Source organism: Amia ocellicauda, chromosome 22 (assembly GCF_036373705.1).
Source record: "Amia ocellicauda isolate fAmiCal2 chromosome 22, fAmiCal2.hap1, whole genome shotgun sequence".
In the NCBI taxonomy this organism is placed as follows: Eukaryota; Metazoa; Chordata; class Actinopteri; order Amiiformes; family Amiidae; genus Amia; species Amia ocellicauda.
This window is the reverse complement of record NC_089871.1, coordinates 2725249-2747205: the sequence shown is the minus strand read 5'-3', so window position 1 is coordinate 2747205 and position 21957 is coordinate 2725249. Positions and strand designations below refer to the sequence as shown.

The 21957-nt window shown below is 46.6% G+C and overlaps 1 protein-coding gene across 2 annotated transcripts; it reads left to right on the top strand.

Moving 5' to 3' along the window:
- Positions 1-186: 186 nt before the first annotated feature.
- On the top strand, positions 187-10712 carry tada2a (transcriptional adaptor 2A). 2 transcript variants are annotated; one of them, XM_066695606.1, is made up of 15 exons: positions 187-288; positions 1178-1284; positions 1482-1541; positions 1682-1773; positions 1960-2117; positions 2580-2668; positions 2936-3008; positions 3201-3264; positions 3818-3861; positions 6522-6632; positions 7142-7213; positions 7597-7729; positions 8234-8277; positions 8969-9048; positions 9901-10712. In XM_066695606.1, the coding sequence occupies exons 1-15, from the start codon at positions 264-266 to the stop codon at positions 10084-10086; spliced, it is 1338 nt and encodes a 445-aa protein (XP_066551703.1). In that variant the 5' UTR covers positions 187-263; the 3' UTR covers positions 10087-10712. The 2 variants fall into 2 exon arrangements, with proteins under 2 accessions (XP_066551703.1, XP_066551702.1); XM_066695605.1 differs by lacking the exon at positions 187-288 and adding an exon at positions 374-546.
- The last annotated feature ends 11245 nt before the right edge of the window (positions 10713-21957 follow it).

The following is a 21957-nucleotide window of genomic DNA, read 5'->3' as shown; positions in this document are numbered from 1 at the left end:
AAGCCTTCCAATTGTCCTGAATGTATATTATGTATACAAGATGAACAATAGCATCTACACAATCCTTGCAAATGATTATTTCCTAACATAAAAGGTTGCATGTTGTGGTAGTGATGCCCGTGTTTGCTAGGTGGCGCTGTGGCACCAGACTCCCGTGTTGATTGCTCTGGTCTGCTGCGGCTCCACTCGATTGCTTTTCCTGGGAGGATTCACAGGAAGCGCTGCAGCACATTGTGAAGATAAAACATCAGTTTTGCGGCAGGATGGATCGATTAGCTCCTTTTGGAAGTAAGTTTACATGTTTCAATGTCCGCAGATCGCTCCCTGAGCTTCTCTGCACAAAACCCACTGCAGGAGTTACTTGGGTGCAGTTTGTGCATCGATCCTGTGCATGGCTCTGGAAACGCAGTGGTCGCTTTTATTGTCAGCAGTGGCGTCTCCCTTTAATTGTCACCATGAGCTGAGCAGAAACAGACGACACCCGTGACGCTTCTGTAGTGCTGGTCTGTTCCAAAGCGATGGGCAGATGCATGCAGCTCAATGTGTGTGAGTTTAGTGCAACCGATTCATGTGTTTGTCTTGTATTGCGACGTCACCGCGTTTATTGAGACTTCAGTACATATGGCTCGTTTGGTGTCTAGTTAATATTCTTTAAACCAGATTTTGTAAGAACCTACAAACTATTTAATTGTAATGCACATTGGGTTACTATTACTTAACAGGTCCCCAAATGTCACTCAGGCTTTCTTTTTAAAACCCCACAGTGGCAGGTGGTTGTGGGTGGTGCCACCCTGCAAATGACTACCATGCCTTTGTTGCAACCCAAGAAACAGAGTCCCCTCAGCCTTGGCACTGAGAGCCTTGTCTGAGAGTCATCCGGAGTCCAAGAGCACTGTTGGTTGCACTGTGCAAGAGCTATGAGCTGTTTTGTCTTTCCTGTTATTTTATGATACAGAGCTTATGGTGACCGTCCTCATCAATCAATTAGTCAGTCAAAACAGGAAATGCTTCCATGGCTTGTCCTGTTTTGATTGACTAATTGATTGATTAAGCTGATGGTTCACTTTAGACACCTATCATGTCTCCAATCCCCCGAAGCGATTGGGGCTGGGTAGCTAGCTCGGGCAGGATATTTTTTTCTAACCACCACTAACACTCATTCTCTGACTCCTTCCAGATGATCCGTTTGACAAGCCGCCATGCCGGGGCTGCTCCTCCTACCTCACCGAGCCCTACATCAAGTGTGCCGAGTGCGGCCCCACTCCCTTCATGCTGTGCCTGCAGGTCTGTGCCTATAGTCACTCCACACTGCCGGCACGCAGCCTGAGCCTACGCATCAGTGCTGAAAACTCAACCGTATGAAATGCTCTTTATGGGCTCGGAAGCGGTGCACATTTTATCAGTCTCCACCCAGAGACAACTGAATGGGGGTTTTGCCATGTTAGCACTCAAGTGTGATGTCTGTCATTACCTTTTTGCAGTGTTTCACCAGAGGGTTCGAATACAAGAAACACCAGAGTGACCATAAGTACGAGATCATGGTAAGAAACCATCCTCTTCGGTTTGAGGGCTCCATCTCTTTTCTGATTCCTGTGCCCCAAACTCCCCCATCGGCTTTTACACGAGATCTGACGTGATGGCCGGCCACCTGATGGTACCGTCTTCCTCTCCTCTCTGGCAGACCTCTGACTTCCCCGTGCTGGACCCTGGCTGGACAGCACTGGAAGAGATGGCCCTGCTGGAGGCAGTGATGGACTGTGGCTTTGGGAACTGGTGAGCAGCTACACGAACCGCCCTGTCAACATCTGTTCTGCCCACAGCTGGAGGCAGTCAAAAGTGTGTGCATGTGTGAGAGACGTCACCGAGCACCAGTGGTTGTATCAGTATGGAGTTGGACAAACGTATGAGGCTAAGGACTAGATTCAGTTGTGTTTTCCGCCCTCTCCTGTTCTCCTGCAGGCAAGACGTAGCCAATCAGATGCGCACCAAGAGCAAGGAGGAGTGTGAGAGCCACTATATGAAGCACTTCATCAACAACCCCCTGTTCTCCTCCACACTGCTCAGCCTCCGACAGATGGAGGAGGCCCGCACCGCCGACACCGCCATCCCCTTCAGATGTGAGCAGCCGACACACACCTGCCCGCAAGCGGATACGGATTCATGTGTCCGCTGGCAAGGACGCTGCATACAATACTGTAACCCCTTCAGCCACTGTGTGCACAATTTTGATCACCACTTCTATCAGGGGAAAAAGCGATCGTTATGTCTGAAGGGGATATTCTCAACGTTGCACCACTGCCGTTACATAAACACAGAGTGTAACATCATATTAATATGAAAGAAGCGCACAAAAACACTAGAGACCATCTACAAATGCAGTCTTCAGTCCACATTACATTCATCCAGTGAGCTTTACGTGACTTGTGTGTAACGAGCTTCGCTATGCAAAGGCTTGTCGTGGTAAAATCAAAACCACAGACGGGTTCCAAAATAATTAAAATGACATCATAATAGAATAGAGTGATATAGTGATTTATCTTGCTTTACACCTGTCTCTCTGTCCTCCTGCCCTCCATCAGCCACAGACGACCCCCCCAGACCCACGTTTGACTCGCTGCTCTCCAGAGACATGGCGGGGTACATGCCGGCCAGAGCGGACTTTGTGGAGGTGTGATTGAGTGGGAGGGGGTGGGTGGTAAGGGTTCCACATTTGGCTCAGTTCAGTTCAGGTGATTCCCTTCTTGTTTGCTCAGTTCGCCTGTTCCTGCATTGCTGGGCTGAGGTGTGTGTGTGTGTCACTGCTACCCCGGGGACCTCTGTGTTCACAGCTCTTATTACAATGTTGAGAAATCAATTCAGAGCTTAAATAAACCGTCTGTGATTTTCGATCTTACACTCTTTCTTTTTAATTATTTTCTGTCCTTGCTCTTGACAGGAGTTTGACAACTATGCAGAATGGGACCTGCGAGACATTGATTTTGTGGACGATGACTCCGATATTCTGCACGGTGAGGAAGGTTTCAATGTAAAGCATGGAACTACATACATACACACGGCCGTGACTGTCCCCAGTTGTTCGTTCTGTTAGCTGATGCCTTTATCTAGGCAGGACCAACAGGGATTGCAGTACAAATGCATTGTATTTAATTGAGTTTTATAGTGAATATGGTTGATGTAAAATTATGTTGTCCCCCCCCCAGCCCTGAAGATTGCAGTGGTTGACATTTACCACTCCAGACTAAAGGAACGACAGCGCAGGAAAAAGTGAGTCCCTTTCCATCTGCACTTGGCTCTCAGGTTGCTTGTAGTGCATGAGTTACACTGACAGGGGGCGCTAGAGCACCAGGCTGCGGGCCGCCTGGGTGAGGAATGGTGCCGGAAGAAGGCGGCGGATTTGGGGAACAGATCGGGGCAGAAACACTCAGAGATTAGTCAAGGCATCAAAGGGATGCGCCAACCTCCCTCATCAGCGTGTGAGCTGAACACGCCACCAGCAACAGCGTTAAACCCAACTCCCTCCTTTTTCCACGGCTGCTTCCCGTTTAATTCCCCCGCTGTGAGATTGCCCATTTCTGCCAGAGCTTTGAATATCTGCAGAACGTGTCTGTCAGGTAACCTGGCATGGGGTCGGATTGTCAGTATGTCTAACCGCCGTTGTGTATCAACTCTTGGTCATTGAAATGTATCTGTGATGCGACCGTAATGATCATAAAAGCCACAACGGGGGAAATCGTGAATTAATAGATGCAATGAATAGTGATCCGAGAGTAATTTTACTACTGTCTGTTTTCTCCTCTCTCTCTTTCTCATTTCCCAGGATAATTCGTGACCATGGCTTAATCAATTTGAGAAAGTTTCAAAGTAAGTTCCTCTGTGTGATCTCAAAGGTCTATCTCAACCAATAAATATTAACACTAACCAGTGTATATACTTAGCTAGTATTAGGATATCACTTTCCAGATGTCTGAAGCAGCCTTATCCAGTAAACTGCTTGGCTCTCGTACAAACTGATGTCATGGATTGCAAAGGCAGGTGGCCGTGTCTGAAGTGACATCACTTCTCCAAACCTGGGACATCTGTACAGTTGAGCTCCAAAACGGATGACACATAATCCTAATATTAATATGGCAATAGAGAGCTTACAGTTTTAATTAAATACCACTCAGTATACCTTTAACTTTGGATTTGGATATACATAAAGTGGGTTCTTGCGCTGACATCTGCATCAGTTATATAAGTGCACTGCCACCACCATTGTTGCGATCAGAAACTCGGTGCACATGGCCGGGCTTTTTTTGTTAGTGTCTTCAAGTGTAGATGTCTTAAAAAATTAACCAACCCCAGACACGTGGGCTTTGATTAAATCCTGGAGCAGATCCACGTGGGACAGGTTGGGAGACTTTTCATGTTGTGCTCGCCTAACCTATTTTGGTGCTCCAGATACACTCACACTGTCATCTGGGTTTGTATCTTAGGGAAAAGCTAAAGAGATGTTACTTATACGACTGCAGGGATTTAATTTGATTATTTATCTTTTTAATGTGTCACAGTCCTAACAAATGGTAGTGCTAGAGCAGTCTCGGCTTAGAAGTGGCCTGACAGCGGCTGAAACAATGAATATGTGCAGTTGTATGATTATTGATATTTAGCAGATGCTTTTATCCAGTTTGACACTGAGGGTGAAATGTATTTCGGTAACTACTGCACAGTCACTGATACTGCCTCCAGCCAGCCAGGGTCTGAACTGGTAAAAGGCCTTGATCCCAACTGTCCTGACAGGGCAGTTCTCCAGCAATTACGTATTTGCTGACAGCTATGCAGGCGTACGATCGCAATCGCCAAAACTGGGCACTGCTGACCCAATCCATTAGAATGTGATTTGTCGGTGTGCCAATGAAAGTGAATCACAGCTTGATATATTTACTTCAGAATGGCTTGCAGAATATATATATACAGTGCCTATAGAAAGTCTATGCCCCCTAGAACTGTTTTCACCTTTTGTTGCGTCAGCGCCTCAGAGATTCAAGCATTTCAATTAGGATTTTTTCCACATATCTGTCCTTAGCCACTGAAGGCTGTCCAGCTGAAAGGTGAAGCTTCAGCTTTCTTACAGAGGGCAGTAGGTTTTCCTTTTGCTCCATTTATGTAAGTGCCCCAGTCCCTGCCAGATGAGAAACTGCACTGTGGTCACCATGCTTCACAGTAGGGATGGTAGTTTTGTTAGACCACAAAACGCTTTGCCACATGGCTACAGAATCTGAGCGTTCAGGTGGGCTTTCTTGAGGAATGGCTTCCTTCTTGCCACCCTACCATACAGATTTGTGGAGTGCTTGGGATATTGTTGTCACATAAAAGCCTCTAGCTCTTGCAAAGTAGCCCCTGGCCTCTTGGTAGCCTCTTGGTGGAAGGGGGTATAGACTTTCTACACACCCCTTTTTTGTTTTGCTTTTCTAATTTCAAACCATGGCGCTGTGAAATCTCATCTGCTCTCCTCCTCCTCCCGGTTCTGCCCAGGCTGTAGTGAGACGTGTATCTCTCTTTCACCTGTGTGGATACAGAGACACTGAGGCTTATGATATGATAATCTTTTCCTTGGCCGTTGTTTCTGGCCTCTTCGGTGTCTGTTTACTGAAATAGGAAAACGGCAAAGATCAGAAGAGGGCCTCGGCTCTGTAGCCCAGTTGCCATGGAAACTGCGCTCCGTGAGAGAGGGTGTTCGGGGGGGGGGGCGGTGAGGGAAGAAGCCTTTTAGGAGCACGAATACCGCGAGACACTCTTACAAACAGTGTACGTGTCTCCGTGGTGTGAGTCTCGCAGCCCCTCTCCCTCCAGATGTGTTATTAGCAACTTTCTCTTCTAAAGTAAGCTGCCAGTAACCCTGCAGCTCCCAGCCGAGCCGCGTTAACCTCCTCACGTTAACCGTGCCTGCTGTTGGAACCCCATCGGCCCAATCGCACGGCCGCTTTATGGGAAACTTAAAATGCATCGTTGAGGCGTCGGCTGCCACCACAGGAAAAAAAAAAAAAAAACACGCTGATGGATGGTGTCGGTATGCCATGCTTTGTCCATAAGGGATAAACAGAGAAAGCTGGTGAATCAGTGAAAACACACTGGTTTCGAGAGCAGTTTCTTCAGAGATGCTGGATTATACCCACTGACTCAGTACATCCAGTCTGTTGTGGATGTTAACCCATTTCTGCCGTACTGACACCATATCCATGACTGTCTTATCCACTTTAAGGAGTAGATTTAGCCAAAAGATCAAACAGTGTCTTCACACAAATGTTGTAATTACAGAGAATGTATATGATCTGAGACCTGTGATGTCTGGTATAATTTCTTACAGATTATATAGGGGGAATCAGGCACCGTTTTATTATTTTATGACCTGTGGAGCCAGTATGAATCGCATTAACAGGAAGATGAGGTTGATGCGTAGCGCTTTACATTCCTCCCCGCTGTGTGATGCCAGTGTCGGCCGTGTGTGTGTGTGTGTGTGTGTGTGTGTGTGTGTGTTGCAGTCCTGGAGAGACGCTACCCCAAAGAGGTGCAGGACCTGTACGATGCCATGCGCCGCTTCGCCAGGGTCTCGGGCCCCATCGAGCACGACAAGTTCATCGAAAGCCATGCTTGTAAGTGTCTCCCCACCCCCACCCCCCACAACTCGCCAACCCTGGCTTTCTTCCCCATCATCCCCATCCTGAAGGGATTAGGATAAGCCGTGTCCTGTATTTTGATCTCCTGACGCTCTGTGGAGATCACGCGGGGATGAAAAGTTCATGTTTCCGTACCTTCAGGGATTGCAGCTCCTGGTTTTGAGGATTGGGGGAGTGTCTCAAGCCTGGGTGTCTATTTCAGTAAAGGGCTTTTGAGCTTTGCCACATGTTCAAAATGAGGTCTGTACATTGCCAACTTGAGAGATGGACCCTAGCTACTAATGTGTTTTGGTGAAATTAGCTGTACATAGAGACCACAGGGGAATTATAAGCAGGGATACAGTGAGTGACTCCCTTTAGTCCCATTATCTCCAAGTCCTGCACTGACAGCTTTTCTCATAAGAGAAGGAGGCGGGCAGGGCAGGGCAGGGCAGTTCCACCTGTACTCCGTGTCTCTGACTTCCTGTGCTTTTCTTGTCCTCCAGTGGAGTTCGAGCTGCGGAGGGAGATCCGGAGGCTGCAGGAGTACAGGAGAGCGGGGATCCAGTCTTTCTGCAGTGAGTCACTCGCACATTGGCCTCCATTTCAGTTGTTCATGATATCTAGTGTGCGTCAGAGAGAGTGTACAAATATATAACAAAACATGTTCCAGTGCGCTCTTTTCTATTGCATCCATACTATAACCTTGAAGTTGGTGTGGCCTACACACAGTCTTCTGTTTCCCCCTGATAGATACAGTAATAATAATGAATGGAGACTGAATGTCTTGGAGCAGTCTGTTGACTTCTGCTGTTTCTCACTGTGTGTTTCTGTGGGAGTGCCTGTTTTGGTCCATCTGTATTGTGGGTGGGTGTCTGTCTGACTATCTTGTGATTCTGTGCCTTTGATTCCCTGTGTCAATGTAAAACTCTGTCTATGTGTCCGTGTCTGTGTGTGTCAGGTGCCCGGGTCTACGAGCGGGTGAAGCGTGTGAGGGAGGAGGAGCGCAGGAAGAGGACCATGCTGTCTGACGTGCTGCAGTACATCCAGGACAGCCAGGCCTGCCAGCAGTGGCTGCACAAGCAGGCTGCCATGTGAGACTCCCTCCCCCACCTTACTGTATTGACATGTGCCAGGGCTCCCAAACCCTGATCCCCGAATAGCCACCATCCAGCAGGTCTTATATAGCGTCCTCGAGTCAGGGATTTCGAACGATGCCTTGTATTACACTTCTAATCTGGAAATTGTGAAGACAGGAATGAAAGTGATGGTGACATGACCTACGTGTCTGAAGAAACACAAGCATGTATGGCACTATATCTCTGTGCTCGGCAATCAAATCGTACTGTTTTTCAATCAACAATGTCCTTTTTAATTGGGTTGTTACTGTACTATTTATTATTTTGGCCCCCACTTTCTTCTCAAGCATCACCTTAGAAAAACTGACACTACTGGTAGAGTTTGAGCAGTAGTTAAGATCCATGCTTCTGGTTCTGCGCCGACACGTTGTTCCCTTCAGACTCCCCCAGGTGCGCACAGTCGGTGTGTGAGGGATGTGTCGTCTGTCCCTGTGTGACGTCATGTTGTCTGTTTTGCAGTGACGCCGGCCTCAATCCCGTGGTTTCCACCATCACTACCTCAGGTGAGGGGCGACTGAGCACGGGCCCTTGGCACCACGTCACTCTCTCCTCCACGTTGTGCCTCGCGGTGCAGTTTTTCTGTGTTTGTTTTTGTGTTTGCTTTTCTAAATCTATTGGCATGGCCTCAGCAGAAGGAATGCATCATCATCAAACACTTGATAAGCAAAGACTGCTGTGCCGTCTCCCCTCCCTCTCTCTTCGTTTCTCTCTTTCAATGTGTTTTCTGCCTCCTATTTTGAAAGCTCCCTTCTGCCTGGGTGAACTGTTTCCAAGTCCAGCCCGTTATCACGCTTCTCTCCTTAAATTCGTTGCGTTTGCTCTGTTTCCGTCAGCTTTCACACGCTTTTTAAGCTCTTTAGCAGCGTTGACGTTCATCTGCAGTGTTTTTGTTTCCTCTGTGAAGCCTTTCTATTTGCACTTCTCATGATTTATGTATTTGTTTAAGTTATGATCAGTCAATTACTTTTAGATGCCGTCCAGTTTTCCCCCAGCGGAGAGTTGTGAGGGTCTGTTAGTGCCAGCCCAGAGGTCTGCAGTCTGACTTCACTGCTTGAACCTTTTGGCATCCCCTCGGATTCATTTAGCTTTGCCGCTTACTGCAATCACCTATACCTTCAAATTTTCAAATTTCAGATGATAAATTTGCACCTTCGCTGGTGGATGTGTGACAGTTGTGTTGTCTCTCCTCTGCAGCAACAGGAAGGAGAAGCGCTCCCCCTCTGAACCTGACCGGCCTTCCAGGAACTGACAAACTCAACGACAAGGAGAAAGAGGTATTGTACTGTGTTGCCTGCGTCTCTGTAGAGCAGGGCTGTCCGAATCCAGTCTGTTGGGACGCAGTGATTTACCTTGATTGGTCTAATAGTTGTCTAATCTCTCTAATCCTGCGAACGACCGATTTGATTCAGTGTACAGCAACCTGTAAAACATGCATACATTTTTAAATCTTTCAAATCACAAAGGTGGGACATTTTCTTAGTCCGGAAGGGGATGGCCTCTAGTTTTCAGTGTGTTGTGACTCTCAGCCAGGGGACGCAGTGTAGCGCTGTGGTTTTAATGGCAGTAAGATTTCACTGTGACAAGGGTAGCCCTGTGGCAATATTCCCCTGCTTACCAGGAGAACAGAGAGCAGGGCGGGCCGCAGCAGTGTGAAGTGCTGTAAACCCCTCTGTGATTTGCTCTAGACGCCCGAGAGCTCCCATTAAGTCCAGAATCCACATCGGCTTCCTCATGTTGCGCCCCCGAGCGAGAGATCTGTCAAACGCAGCCGCGAGTGCAAGAAGCCAGGATGATTTCTGTTTCTCTCGCCTGTTTTGGGGGAAGAGATGATGAAAGGCTTAATTTTTGCTGGCTGTCGCTGTTCCGCTTCTCCTTCCCCTGCTGCCCCGTGGAGCAGAGCAGAGCGCTGGAGACCTGACGTCAGACGTGACAGTCGAGCAGCGTGTTTGTTTCACACAGAGATGCATTAACCTGAGTTGCTCCCTCCCGCTCCCCACACACACACTCACACCCACGCATTGTTCAGCAAGCGTTCCCTTCACTCAGGAAGAGCGGGCCAAGATTTCAGACCTGTGTGTGTGTGTGGCGTGTGACGGGGCGCGGGTCCTCTGTTGTCTCTGTCCCAGCTGTGCCAGGTGGTGCGCCTGGTGCCGGGGGCCTACCTGGAGTACAAGGCGGCCCTGGTGAACGAGTGCCGGCGGCAGGGCGGGTTGAGACTGGCGCAGGCCCGGGCGCTCATCAAGATCGACGTGAACAAGACGCGCAAGATCTACGACTTCCTCATCAAGGAGGGCTACATCAACAAAGCCTAGGGGTTCTGGATAGCACCGACCCCCCCCACAACCCCAACTCCTCCTGCAGTGCCAAGGGAAGGCAGACCCGACAGCGAGGAATCTGTTGGCTCCCTCTCATCGTCGGTCTGAACGGGCTGCTCTGTTGTGACGCTGAAGAAGTGCACTGTGGGTAGACTGAGGATGCTGAGGCTCTGTTCCTGGGGACCGCTCCCAGACCAGGCCTGGCTATGAACCCAGTTCCTTTTGTGGTGTTTTTACTCCTGTTGTTTTTTTTGTTTTGTGTGTGTGTGTGTGTTTTTGTTGTGTTTTTAAGTCTTGGTTTGCCTTATCGCTACTGACATTAAATCCAAACTGACATGGAACTGAAATAAAGTTTCTCGTGTAATGAGGCTTTTGCCTCTGAGCCCCAGCTGTCCTCAGTCTTATCGAAGGGCTGAAGCTGTGGATGTCTGGTTTGTGCTCACTGTCTGCCCTTGCGTTTCAGTTTGATATGCCTGGCCGATACAGTCCTGGATTAGCCGGGGGGGGGGGGGAGTAAGGAGAGGTGGGAGTGAATCCAGTAACGAAACAAAACATTAATGTATTTATTGTACATTCTCTCATGTCTGTTTTGTGCTGTAATAAATCTGTGATATTGGAAACAATTACTGCTTCTGTTTTTGTTTGGTATATGAATTCTTGATTCATGCATTGATTTGTAGCGAGTCTCTTCTCGCCTGTACAGGTACAATTCTTAAGCCAGTTGCTTTGCAATCAGCGGTTGCATTTACCATTTTGTGAGGCTTTTTCACTTATTTAGGCTTTCTGTTTTAAAACCCTGCACAGCTCTCCTTGTGAGATGGAGACCGTGGTGCTTTTCTCCCCTCCCTCTGAAGCGTGTCCACTTTGCAGCTCAGTCGCAGCTCCCGAAGGAGTTCATTAATATCAGTAATGGGAGGCGTTGCTGTTGGGGAGGATCGATTGGGTGTCTGGGCCAGGGTGCGATTGCCGTCGCTGTCCCTGCTGTGCAGCTAATGAATAGGTGTCTGTGTCTGGTGGCGGTCGATGAGCTGCGACTGAGGGATGGAGGGACTGGCCTGGTCCCAGCAGTGCCCTGATCCTTACTGGAGGCGTGGGCTCCTCCGTTTGGGTTTCCCAGTGTGCTCGTCTCTCGTCATCCCCAGGTAAATCTCTCACCATTCAAAATCGGTTTGTTGCTCACATGCACCAACCATTTCCTTTCCCCTGTAAAAGAGATGGAGGTTAGTTTGTTCCCTGGCTACCTTAGACTGCCTTTGAAGGATAGAGTTGTCCACGAAAATACTTGGCTATCTGTTAGAGTTGTTTCAACCTGATCTGTGGGGGAAAAGAGACTAATTATGATTATTAATGCCCTCGCTAACACTGACTCATGTGAGAGATAACAGCCTGAAGAGAAATTGCAGTCCAACTCGGGGGGACGTGACTAGAGTTGTGCGAGGATTGTGTATAATAGAAATATGGGCTGCCGAGACGTGTCTCTTCAGGCTGCGCTGGACTGACATGGCAATTAGGCTCCTGGTTATTGTTTGTGTTGAATAGTCATGCTGTGTAATTAAAGCTGTGCTGTATTGTCTCAGGTTTAAAAAGTCGCTGCATTTATAATTTTGTTGGCTTTTATGGCATGGAGATCCAAGAGCAGACCCAGGATGAAGGAAGTCGGCTCAGATCTGGTGAGCATCACGTCTGGGGAACGATCTGTCAAGAATCTGAATGGTTTTTTTGGGGGGGGAGATTTGTCATTTTACTTTCATTGCATTTGTTGAGTCTCAGAGTAAAAATCAATCATTACATTTACAAAACAATCACCACCCAGATACAGTTTGTCTGTAAGGGATACATTTCTCCAGCTTGGCAATGCGGGGTTTGAATCAGCAGTGTTGATAAATGTTTTTTCTGTTTGTTTTGTCTGAATAATTTTTCCAAAGCAACTGACAAGGAACTGTGAAACACAACAAAACAAACCCAAAGTGACCCAGTGCTATGGTTACAGATGATTGAGTGCTGTAACAGAAATGTGCGATACAATGCTCTGAATTCGGCAGGGAAAACACAAGACGGCAATCTAACGAGTGAGATATAGCGATGTAGTGGACCTAACGGGTAAAATTAAAACGTTTATAGCGTGATTCATGGTTCTTTCTTTCTAAAAAGAAGTGTCACTCTGAGACTGCTTTTATTTTTTCCGATATGCTGTCATTCGAACGGAAACTAAACTCGGAGATGGAAAGGGCTATTTTTATTTTGAATCTGAAAATCACTGCTACCTAACTTTCATAATAACAGACTCAAGCCAATTACCACTTCTTTTTTTAATGCAACATGAAAGAGCTTAACTGAGATCTGAGTGTCTTTGCGCATAATACACGTCAAGCACTCTTCCCAGGGATTTGACGGTGAGGATTTTTTTTCTCCTCTTCTCCTCCTGTTTCCTGTGTTGCCAGAGTGATCCTGACGTTTGTGCGCGCTGGTTGAGTAATGCCAACTCCAGCTATTTTTACCCGTGGAGCTGAAATCCCATGCTTTAACACGCTTTCAGGGGGAAACGCGTGACATCCGTGGCAGGCGTTAACTGCGTGAGTGGTCGCCCCGCAAGCCCTGGATTGGCAGCCAGGGGGATGGAGTTTAAAGAGGGAATGAGAAAGCCGGGGCTGTAAATCATGATGGGCGGAGCCTGAGAGGTGAGCTCACCACCGTTGCGCTCATCTGTGCGTTGTGCCGCCGCTCCCCGGCCAAGATCGATCCCAGTGATTTCATTAAACAAGGCTTTGCGCCAGCTTGCCCACAGATCTTAGTCCTCACAAGAGAGTATGAGCTTAGTCTTTTTTCTTTGGTTGCTATGTTTTTTTTCCCCAAAGCCAGGAGAGAATACAGGGATTATTTTTTCCCCTTATCCATGTACATAATTTTGATCTCAGGCATTTTCAAAGTGTGGTCGTCAGTAGTGTGAGGTTCACAATTCTGCAGGGAAAGGAAACCTACACGGAGTGATAAAGACCGTGAAACATAGATGCCCCTCGCCAGTCCAGTGGATAAGAGTGTGTGGGCTGTTGCATTAAAACGAATTTCCCATTTGTTTTTCACGAAAGATCACAAAAGGGAAATTGGATGGCGTTGAATTCCTTTGCACAGTTCGTCTTGTGTTTAAGGCTGTTAAGCAGTTAAGAGCTCAATACACTGCTGTGCTGAACCCCCCTGTGCTCCATCCTTCAGAAGTGCGGGCTGCTGTCAGTGACTCTGAAACAGCAGTTGTTGATGCTGTTTCTCCCCCTCGTCTCTCCTGGTTAAAGCATCTACCCAGAGACCTAGTTATTTTTACAATATGACAGCACTGCCTCCCACAGTACTTTCTCATTTCAATGCATCTATTTTTTGGTCTGTCTGCAGATGTACTTCTCTGCGGAAGCAACAAAATCCAATCCAGGGGTCTCCCACCCCAGGCCTTATGAGCTTACAGGGTGTTCTAGATTCGAGCCCAGCCGATATCTCGATCACACAGCTGGCACCAGTGAAGGGCTCAGTGTCAGTCGACACAGACGCAGACCTCAGCCAGTGTAGACACCTTTGGATCGGGGCTGGACACCACTACTCTGACAGCACAGGTCCATAACCCTGCCTCTCTTGGCCTGGGTGTTTCTTCCTTGCTGGTGTTACTTTGCAAAGGAAGTGCGGAGGAGGAAGAGGGTGGAGGAGGATGGGTCCCGGGGGGGCGGTTAGGGCGCTGTTGGAGCTGTCTTGTAGCCCCCTCTCTTCCTCCCCAGCCCCATCTGTGAGCCCCCCATGGTGCGCCGGTGCCGTCCCTCAGCCGTGCGGCAGCGAGGAAGACATCTCTGTAGGAACCTGGCGCTGACAGGCACCCGATTGCTCTGCCTTGCTGATATGTGAGTGATGCACATATGGCTTTTGCTGAAAGGATGTAGAGGGAGGTTGAAGACACTGATATAGGAGATTCGCTATCAAAGTTTTACTTTTTTTTTATCAAGGAGGGGAAGCAGAGGATGGGATTGAGGGGAATACACCAGTAGAGGTGCAATGCTTTAACACATAAAGTGTTCACTGCATCAGGTCGGCACTTGTCTGCTTTGTGTTTTATATGAATTGTTCTACTGCAGTTTTGCACTGCTTGTGTAAACTGTAAGTCACCCTGGATAAGGATGTCTGCCAAGAAATTAATATAATTATAATAATAATACAGGATCTGGAACTTTTTTCCCCAAGCCTAGCAATCAGGTACCACTGATCCATATCAAATCTTTCAAATTCAAATTCGCCAAAGTGTTGTAATTTAGCACCTAACGTGTTGCAATCCACAAGCAATTAATCTTCTTCACTGCTTTTATGTAATCAGACTTGTTCACTGCCTGTTATCACACATAGGAAAAAAAAAAAGAAAATCAAACACATATATGCTGTTAATTAAATGTGTGTGTGTATATATATATATAATATATATATAATTTTGCTGATGTCAGTTGAATTTTTTGTAAAAATGAAATGTGCTTTCTATATGAATGCACTTTGCATTGGCACTTCTGAGTTCGTTAACTACAAGTCAATAGGGCCAGTAACAGTTATTTTCATTAACATTATTAACTGGCTTGAGCAACTCCAACACAACATATTTCTCGTGACTGGAACTGCAAGGATAGATATGTACTTATGAATTGACATTGCAGTTGTGTTTCAGCTCTTAGGACATTAATGGGGATGACTGCTCTATGATCAAAGTACATATCTGCCTGGGTAGTTTACTTAATGCCAGCAGATGTGATTTGCTTAAGATGCTTTTAATATGAAACCTGCTGTAATTGCCATTCAACAGAGCGATACTGAAATGCTAATCAAAGTTGTGAGTTCTGAGAACGAGTTGCACATGATTAATAGCCACGACTGATCTGTAAACGATTGGTTATCTGCATTACCTGCCATGCATCATGTTTTAAGAAAATGACAGTCACAGAGGTGTTTCAGGGTAGTAGTAATTGAAGTTGGACATCTGCATTCCTTTATCTTACAATTCAAAATGTCATTGACCACAAAGGAAGGCTGTTTATTTAAATTTGTTTCCACTTTTGTACATTTAATGTAGCTAGAGTGAAAGAGGGTCTCACAGGGCCGTTGTGTTGTCTTCTGATTTTGCTCATCTTTCCAAAGAACTCCCCTGTGGGTGACTGAAGTTAAATGCTTGGCGATTTGCTCCCTCAACGGCTGCATTTCTCCTGAAGATGTTTGGATGGCGGGCAGTGCCTCACACACGTGTGCACAGATGGACACGGCCCCCTGCACGTGCACACAGACGTGCTCTACAGTGGCGGGGCTGCCTGCTGTCTGAGCGCCAGTGCGGCCCCGCTTGCCAGTTTGCCTTGAGAGAAGTGTCTTTATTCCTGTGATTTTTCTCACTTCTCCCACTCATAGGCTGCTCTCCGTTCCTCTCGCTATCTCATTCTCTTGCTCGTTTGCTCTCTCTCTCTCTCTTTCTCTCTGGCAGCCTGTCTCAGTGAGGTGAGGCTAATTCGGAATAAGCTCTTTTGAAGTGTGGAAGGGGCGTGAGAGAGAGAAGTGTGTTATTTGTATCCAAGTAAGTCCTGTGTTCTGTTAACCTCTACTTGGTCTTTCTGGAAAAACTCCACTGTGCAAACAGCAGAGCTAGAGCACAGCAGGGAGAACTGAGGAGGGTTGACCCTGATCATAGCCACTCACTCTTAGCAGTGTTCTCCAACCCATGGTCCTGCAGATCTCCACTGTAGTTACTTTTAGAGGTGTCCTTGAGTTGCCAGTTTCTAAAGATTGGCAACACACCAATTAAGAAAGCAAAGTCAACTTTTTTGATGAAGGGGACTCTGATCTTTGATCCTAGAAGGGGATTTGCATGTTTTTCTGAATTATCTGCAAATGAAGAGAAACACATGATTCATTGTGACATGGGGAACCAAAGGAAGGGACTCTGGGAAGGGAGAACTTGTCATGGATTCGTTCACCAAAGTGACAGGTCTGCGAAGCAACTAGGTAGTTACCCCTGACCTGTTTGCTCTTCCAGACGTCACTTGTCTGATTTAAGAGAAGGCACCTGGTGGCATGTTAGAGCACATTTCCCAGGCCGAGTCCAGGAGCAGCAAACAAACAGGGACGCTCTGCAACGTGACACATTCCTGGGGTATTGCAGACAGAAAGCGTAATGCGATCTGCACAGGCAATAATGCAAACTGATAGTAACAGTGGGCTCTTAGGAACAGGCCGTCTCTCCTTGATTAACAGTGGCAATCCGTGCTGCCCTGGAGCCGCGGCTCTGCAGTGTGGAGGACTCAACGCACGGAGGGACAGGGAGACCTTTGCATTTATATGTTTCCTTGGATATGATTTTGGAGATTTTGGGATACTACGGTAAATTGGTTTTGCTCATCTTTGCATTGAAGTGAAGCACTTAAATCCGGCCTTATCCTGCCGTAGCACTGCTAATCCCAATTGCTGACGCCCATGCATTTTGAATTCGTCCAAATCCCCCGAGTGACTTGTGTGGCTTTTTCTCCTTCTGTACCAATGCAAGAGAAAATACGTAGCAGTGTGTGAGTTATGCGACATGGAAAAGAAACGTTGCCCTGGTAAACTGGCATAATAGGAACTATTTTTGTAGAGAGGCCAGAATGTGCTGTGCTCTATATTGATTGGAAAAGGGGTGCTTTGAAATGAGGGGAATTTGCTGAGGCCAGCGAATGAATGAATGAACACAGCCTTGACTTCTCTCTCTCTCTCTCTCCCCCTCTCCCTCTGTATGTCCAGCCTCCTCTCCATCCTCCGTCTCTCGGCACGGCCTTGTATGTCGATCCTTCCTGTGGCTCACGCAACCCCCCCTTCTGGCTCCAGGGTTTTCATTGCCCAGGCAATAATTAACACCAAGGTGAGCCGCGTTTGTCCTGTTGTCAACACAGTGGGTTCCTGTAGCAACCCGGTCTCTGGCAGTCGGGAGCGAAGAGTGCTGGGAAAGGGGGAGGAGGAGCTTTTTAAGTAGCGCCTGTGGGCTGAGGATCACAAACAGACACTCTCAGTTTCATAGCTGTACAATCATGCTAGCACACACACATACACACTGAAATATCTTCTAAATGTTTTTTATTTAGGTTTTTATTCATGAACTCAATTTACCCACTGTGTCACCAACAGAAGACAGTTACCTCTCAAAGTAATTAAGGCTGCATCCTGATACCATTACTCAATTTAGATTGATAGATCCAGCCGGTGAGTGGAGCTACTGCAGGCACTCCGCTCCGCTCCTCTCTCTCTCTCTCTCTCTCTCTGTCTCTGTGCCCCTCAGGCTGTGGCAGCTGAGACATACTGGGGGCTGTGTGTCCCTCCCCCTGGAGGACTGACAGTTTTTCTTTTATATCAGTGTTTTCAAAGATTGGGTGAGCATTCATTATTTTCTTAACGAATGTGCCCCTTATTTGGGCATATTTACTGCAGTGGAGGAGGAAGTACATCTCTGTGTCCACCTCTCCTGTCTCTCAGTGACCACCCTGTCCTCTCTGTGTCCACCTCTCCTGTTTCTCAGTGACCACAGCGCCGCTCCTCTCTGTGTCCTCTCTGTGTCTTTGTCTCCACTCTTATAAATTGGGGTGATCAGCCCCTGGTTCCAGATGTCAGGGAAGTGACCAGTACCGAGGACCATGTTGATCAATGGAAGCACAGCCTCCTGCCGTGCCTGGAGCTTTTCAGATAGTTCGTGTAGGGTGATTGTGTTTTGATTATTTTTAATTGATTGATCGAGTAATTTTTGTTTTTCCCTGGTTTCAATTTGTTCGAGTGTCAGTTCATTTTGTTGGATATCTTTATAAAGGTTTATAAATGGTTCCATTTTGGATTGTCAAAGGGGTTTGCTGCCTGACAGTGAATGCACTAATGAAGGAGGGGTCCGTGTCAGTGAGGGCAAAGTCAACTACACTGGTCCCAAGAGCTGAGCAACACGTGAATCTCCCTAAAGAGTCCCCTCTGATCCTGCCATTAAGGATGTACAGGCCCAAGGCTTGGCAGAGATGCACTAACTCTCTCCCGTTCTTGTTCACCACCCCGTCGGGGTCGTTCCTCTGGGTTGTGGTGGGGATGAGGCACAGAGGGGCCTGGCCGAACACATGGCTGTTTCCCTGTGTGCAGTCGGGCTCGGTGCCTGTCCGGGCATTGAAATCCCCACAGAGCAGCACATTCCCCTGGGCCTGGAAATGGCCGATCTCTGTGTGGAGGGTGTTCAAAAACTCCTCATTATAATATGAGGGTGTACGCTGCAAACAGGTATATACGGTTCTCACTGGGCTATTTCCTTCTTCATTTGAAGCCATGTGTGTGTTGGACCCTGTTTGACTGGGCTGATGTGGTTGGCCAGGTCCTCTCTGTACTACACTATGATCCCCCAGAGTCCCTGCCGCGCCGCACTGTGGTCAGTTTAGTTAAGAGCACAATGACCTCCCTGTAGCCCAGGGGGCAGTGTGTGGGCACCTCTGCACGGCACCATGCTGTCCTTAATTCTGTTAATGAATTCAGGGTCTGTGCTCTTCAGCCCGAAAGCCGAGGATGTCAGGCCCTGAATGTTCCAGCAGGTGACTGTAAATGAAATGATTTATCAACAACACAACTTTAAATTTAAGGTTTCATTTAAACTAGAATTTCAAATATTGTAATTATTAGTTTTCTGTAAAGATATTTATTTTTAGTTTTTTACAAGTGGGATTGTCCTTCCCTACCCGAGTGCTCTGGCTCAGCTCAGCAGTCTGGAGCAGAGGAGGCTGAGCAGCTGCTTGAGCTCCCCCAGCTCAGTGGGGGCTGCAGGGGCAGGCAGGGCCAGGGCTGCGGCATAGCTGAGCGGCTTCTGATGGGCGCTGGGGCTGGCGCTCTTGGGGCGGGTGGGAGTCTGGTGCCGGGGGGCTGTATGCTGCGCTGGCCTCTGGGCTGGTTGGGCTCTCTCTCTATCCTCTCCTCTCTTCTCTCTATCTCCACTCCTTTCTCTCTGTCTCTCGTGTAGATATTTTTCCTGCTCTCCTGGTTGGGACTATGTTAGGAATCTCACATTGTGTATTTAATCTTCTTATTTTGTGACCAGCTACAGACTAGCTTTCCACTACTTCGCTATCTTGGCTCTCCCCTCTACAACCCATCAGGAACCCCCCCAAGACTGATGTATTAAACAAACTACCACTTTCCCTTTACATAAAATATACAAGCAAATTAAATGCATGTAGTGTATACTAATAAAACACATTGCTGCTATGCAATATTCTAAAATAAATGATCTGCTATACATAAGTAAAAACTATATACAACATTCAAATGATTGCTTGGTAGACACCAGCAGCCATTTCAACAGTCTTCAAACACAGATGTAGGCAGTTTCCCAAATTGAATGAAAAGAGGGGACCACCAATCACCACTAATTAACCAATAATACATCAACTGAAGAGCATGATAGGGACTTTGTGTAGCAGGACCCTCCCATAACCACACGCAGTGTCCTGGCACTCCTGTTGCATACGGCGTATTCCTACGCCAATATGTAAGAGGAACTAGTCCCCAACTGGACTAATCACTACGGTTTGCCCTACAAACTGCAGTACCAGAAGAAGGCCTGACACGCTACAGTCATATAGTAAATGGTTCAGTGCCCATCAGCATCATAATTTAACCTTACAGATTGTTGAAAAAAAAAAATTACAATTCGTGGATCGACTATTTTAATGTATGTATGAACTTCCAATAGAAATGGCTTTACAAATGTCACTATTTCGAACTGCATGTTTGATCAATCAATTTCAGGAAAAGCTGTAAACAAGGAATTGTTGCAAAATAATTCTTAAACAGTTAAAAATAGCAACACTATTAAGGCGAACTAAATCCTAATATTGCCACAAGTATAAAGAATGAGTGAGGAGAAGATCCACCTTAAGTAAAGCAAAGGAACACCGATTATTATTCCACGTCTCTTCACACAAATGAACAACAGTGCGCATCTACTGGACCTGCGGGTTTAAGGGTTCGTCTCTGCTGTGGGCAACAAATCCCCCATGACAGTATTAATTGCACGTCTCAACTCCTGTTACTGTGATTGGACCGTTGAATGTTAGATTCAATAAAGTGCAATTGCTTGCATGCGTGTTAGTTGATGGTTGTGTGTTGTGTAGCAGGAGTGCGATGCTCTTCCATCTCAGGTGCTGCACATACTGTTATTATGACACAGAACAAAACAGCTTTTGCCATTTTCTGAAAAAGTATTATGTATTTAAGGAATATACACTACCGGTCAAACGTTTTAGAACACCCCCACCCTATTTTTCCAGTTTTTATCGAAATTTAAGTCCAGTGAATAACCTGAAATGGTACAAAGTTAAGTGGTAAACTGCCAGTTTAGGTTACCAAAAACAGAAAAATAATGTCCATTTCAGAGTTATACAGTGTGTTACTACACCCTCTTAAGCAGTATTTGGCAGTGTGACACTCAGCTCCTGTGCATAGAAGTGACACTGTATTCCTACAATGCGCAAATCGTTTGAAAGCTTATTCTCTTGGTTCCCAGCATGTTTCATTCTCAAACACATCCGATTTACAGTTTCCGTGTTGCCCACCGTCATTCAGAGCCCGGGGGGGAAACGCGCAATCTGCTCCGGGGGGGGGTCTCATACAGACGGTCACAGATCACTCAGTTTCGATCAGATTTGTTTGCAAATACGCTTGTTTTGTTCAGAACAACCTAGCGATTATTCCAGTATATAGTATTTCATGTTCTATCAAACACAGAGAAAGGGTTACATTTTGCTAAACAAAACGATTCCATGATTTATTTTTTATCTCCAGTTTTTTATTTGTTCTATGCTTTGAGACATTGAACTGCATACATTAAAACAAAAAAACTGGAAAAATGGAGGTGTTCTAAAACTTTTGACCGGTAGTGTATGTGTGCATCTACCATCATTGCATTATTATTTTATCTTTTGTGCATTTTGGATTTTGACATCCTGTATAGCCTAGTTTATATATGTCTACATGTAGTCTGTACATTATAACACGCTCCCCAGCACAGCTCTTACATGTGTTCTCTTTCCAAAATATACCAGCGCGTATCCCCAGCCTGCTCCTCTGTACAATAAGACATTACATGACCCACAATACAAAGACCCTCACAATTCTTACATTTGCAAGTTATCCCTTTTTTCCACCCTAAAAACAGCAATTCCTTAAAATGCATGTACACAATCGGCGCAATGATACTCAGCTCAGCAGGACCAATCGTGCCGTTTCTGGAGACTAATATTGATTTATTTATTACATATGGAGAAGTCAGTAGAGGCATGACGTGTTTGGATGCTGAAACAACAATAACGACTTTGTGCTGCCCATTCTTTGTGGAGATTTCACCAAATGGAAATCAAACCGTAAAAGGTTCTTTGGTGTCTCGGTCCCTTCTGTGTAACTGTCTTTGAAGTTTTTTTGGTTCCTCCTGCAGCCTGAGAAAGACAGGCCGTTGTGTAGCAGCGCAAAACAGGCAAATCAGTTGAGCCTGTGACAAGGCCCTGTGTCTTGTGGTTTGTGTTCCAACTCTTGTTGTTCTTGAGCTTTACGGCTATGGAAAGAGAGAGGAATATACAATACCTTATGTGATGGCTTATATACAAGGCATGTGTTGGGAGTCAGAGAGTGGAAAAAAGTGACAACATTTAGAAAGCAAAATGGAAGTTTTGCAAATGGATGTACTTCTTTAAATCCCCCCCAAGAGACATAGACAAAAATGAATGTGGTAAAAAATTATTTGGTACTAACAGGATTTAATAAAGACGAGTAATAAATCCAGGGAATGTTCCTGTAGTCTTCATCTTGCACTAGGTGGAAGCAACGGAA

What these genes read in the sequence shown, in the direction of transcription:
- tada2a (XM_066695605.1), top strand. Translation starts at nt 519, where the DNA reads ATGGGCAGATGCATGCAGCTCAATGTGT. An exon ending in ATGCATGCAGCTCAATGTGT is followed by an intron (nt 547 to 1,177) that starts GTGAGTTTAGTG and finishes GACTCCTTCCAG; the next exon opens with ATGATCCGTTTGACAAGCCG. An exon ending in CCAGAGCGGACTTTGTGGAG is followed by an intron (nt 2,669 to 2,935) that starts GTGTGATTGAGT and finishes TGCTCTTGACAG; the next exon opens with GAGTTTGACAACTATGCAGA.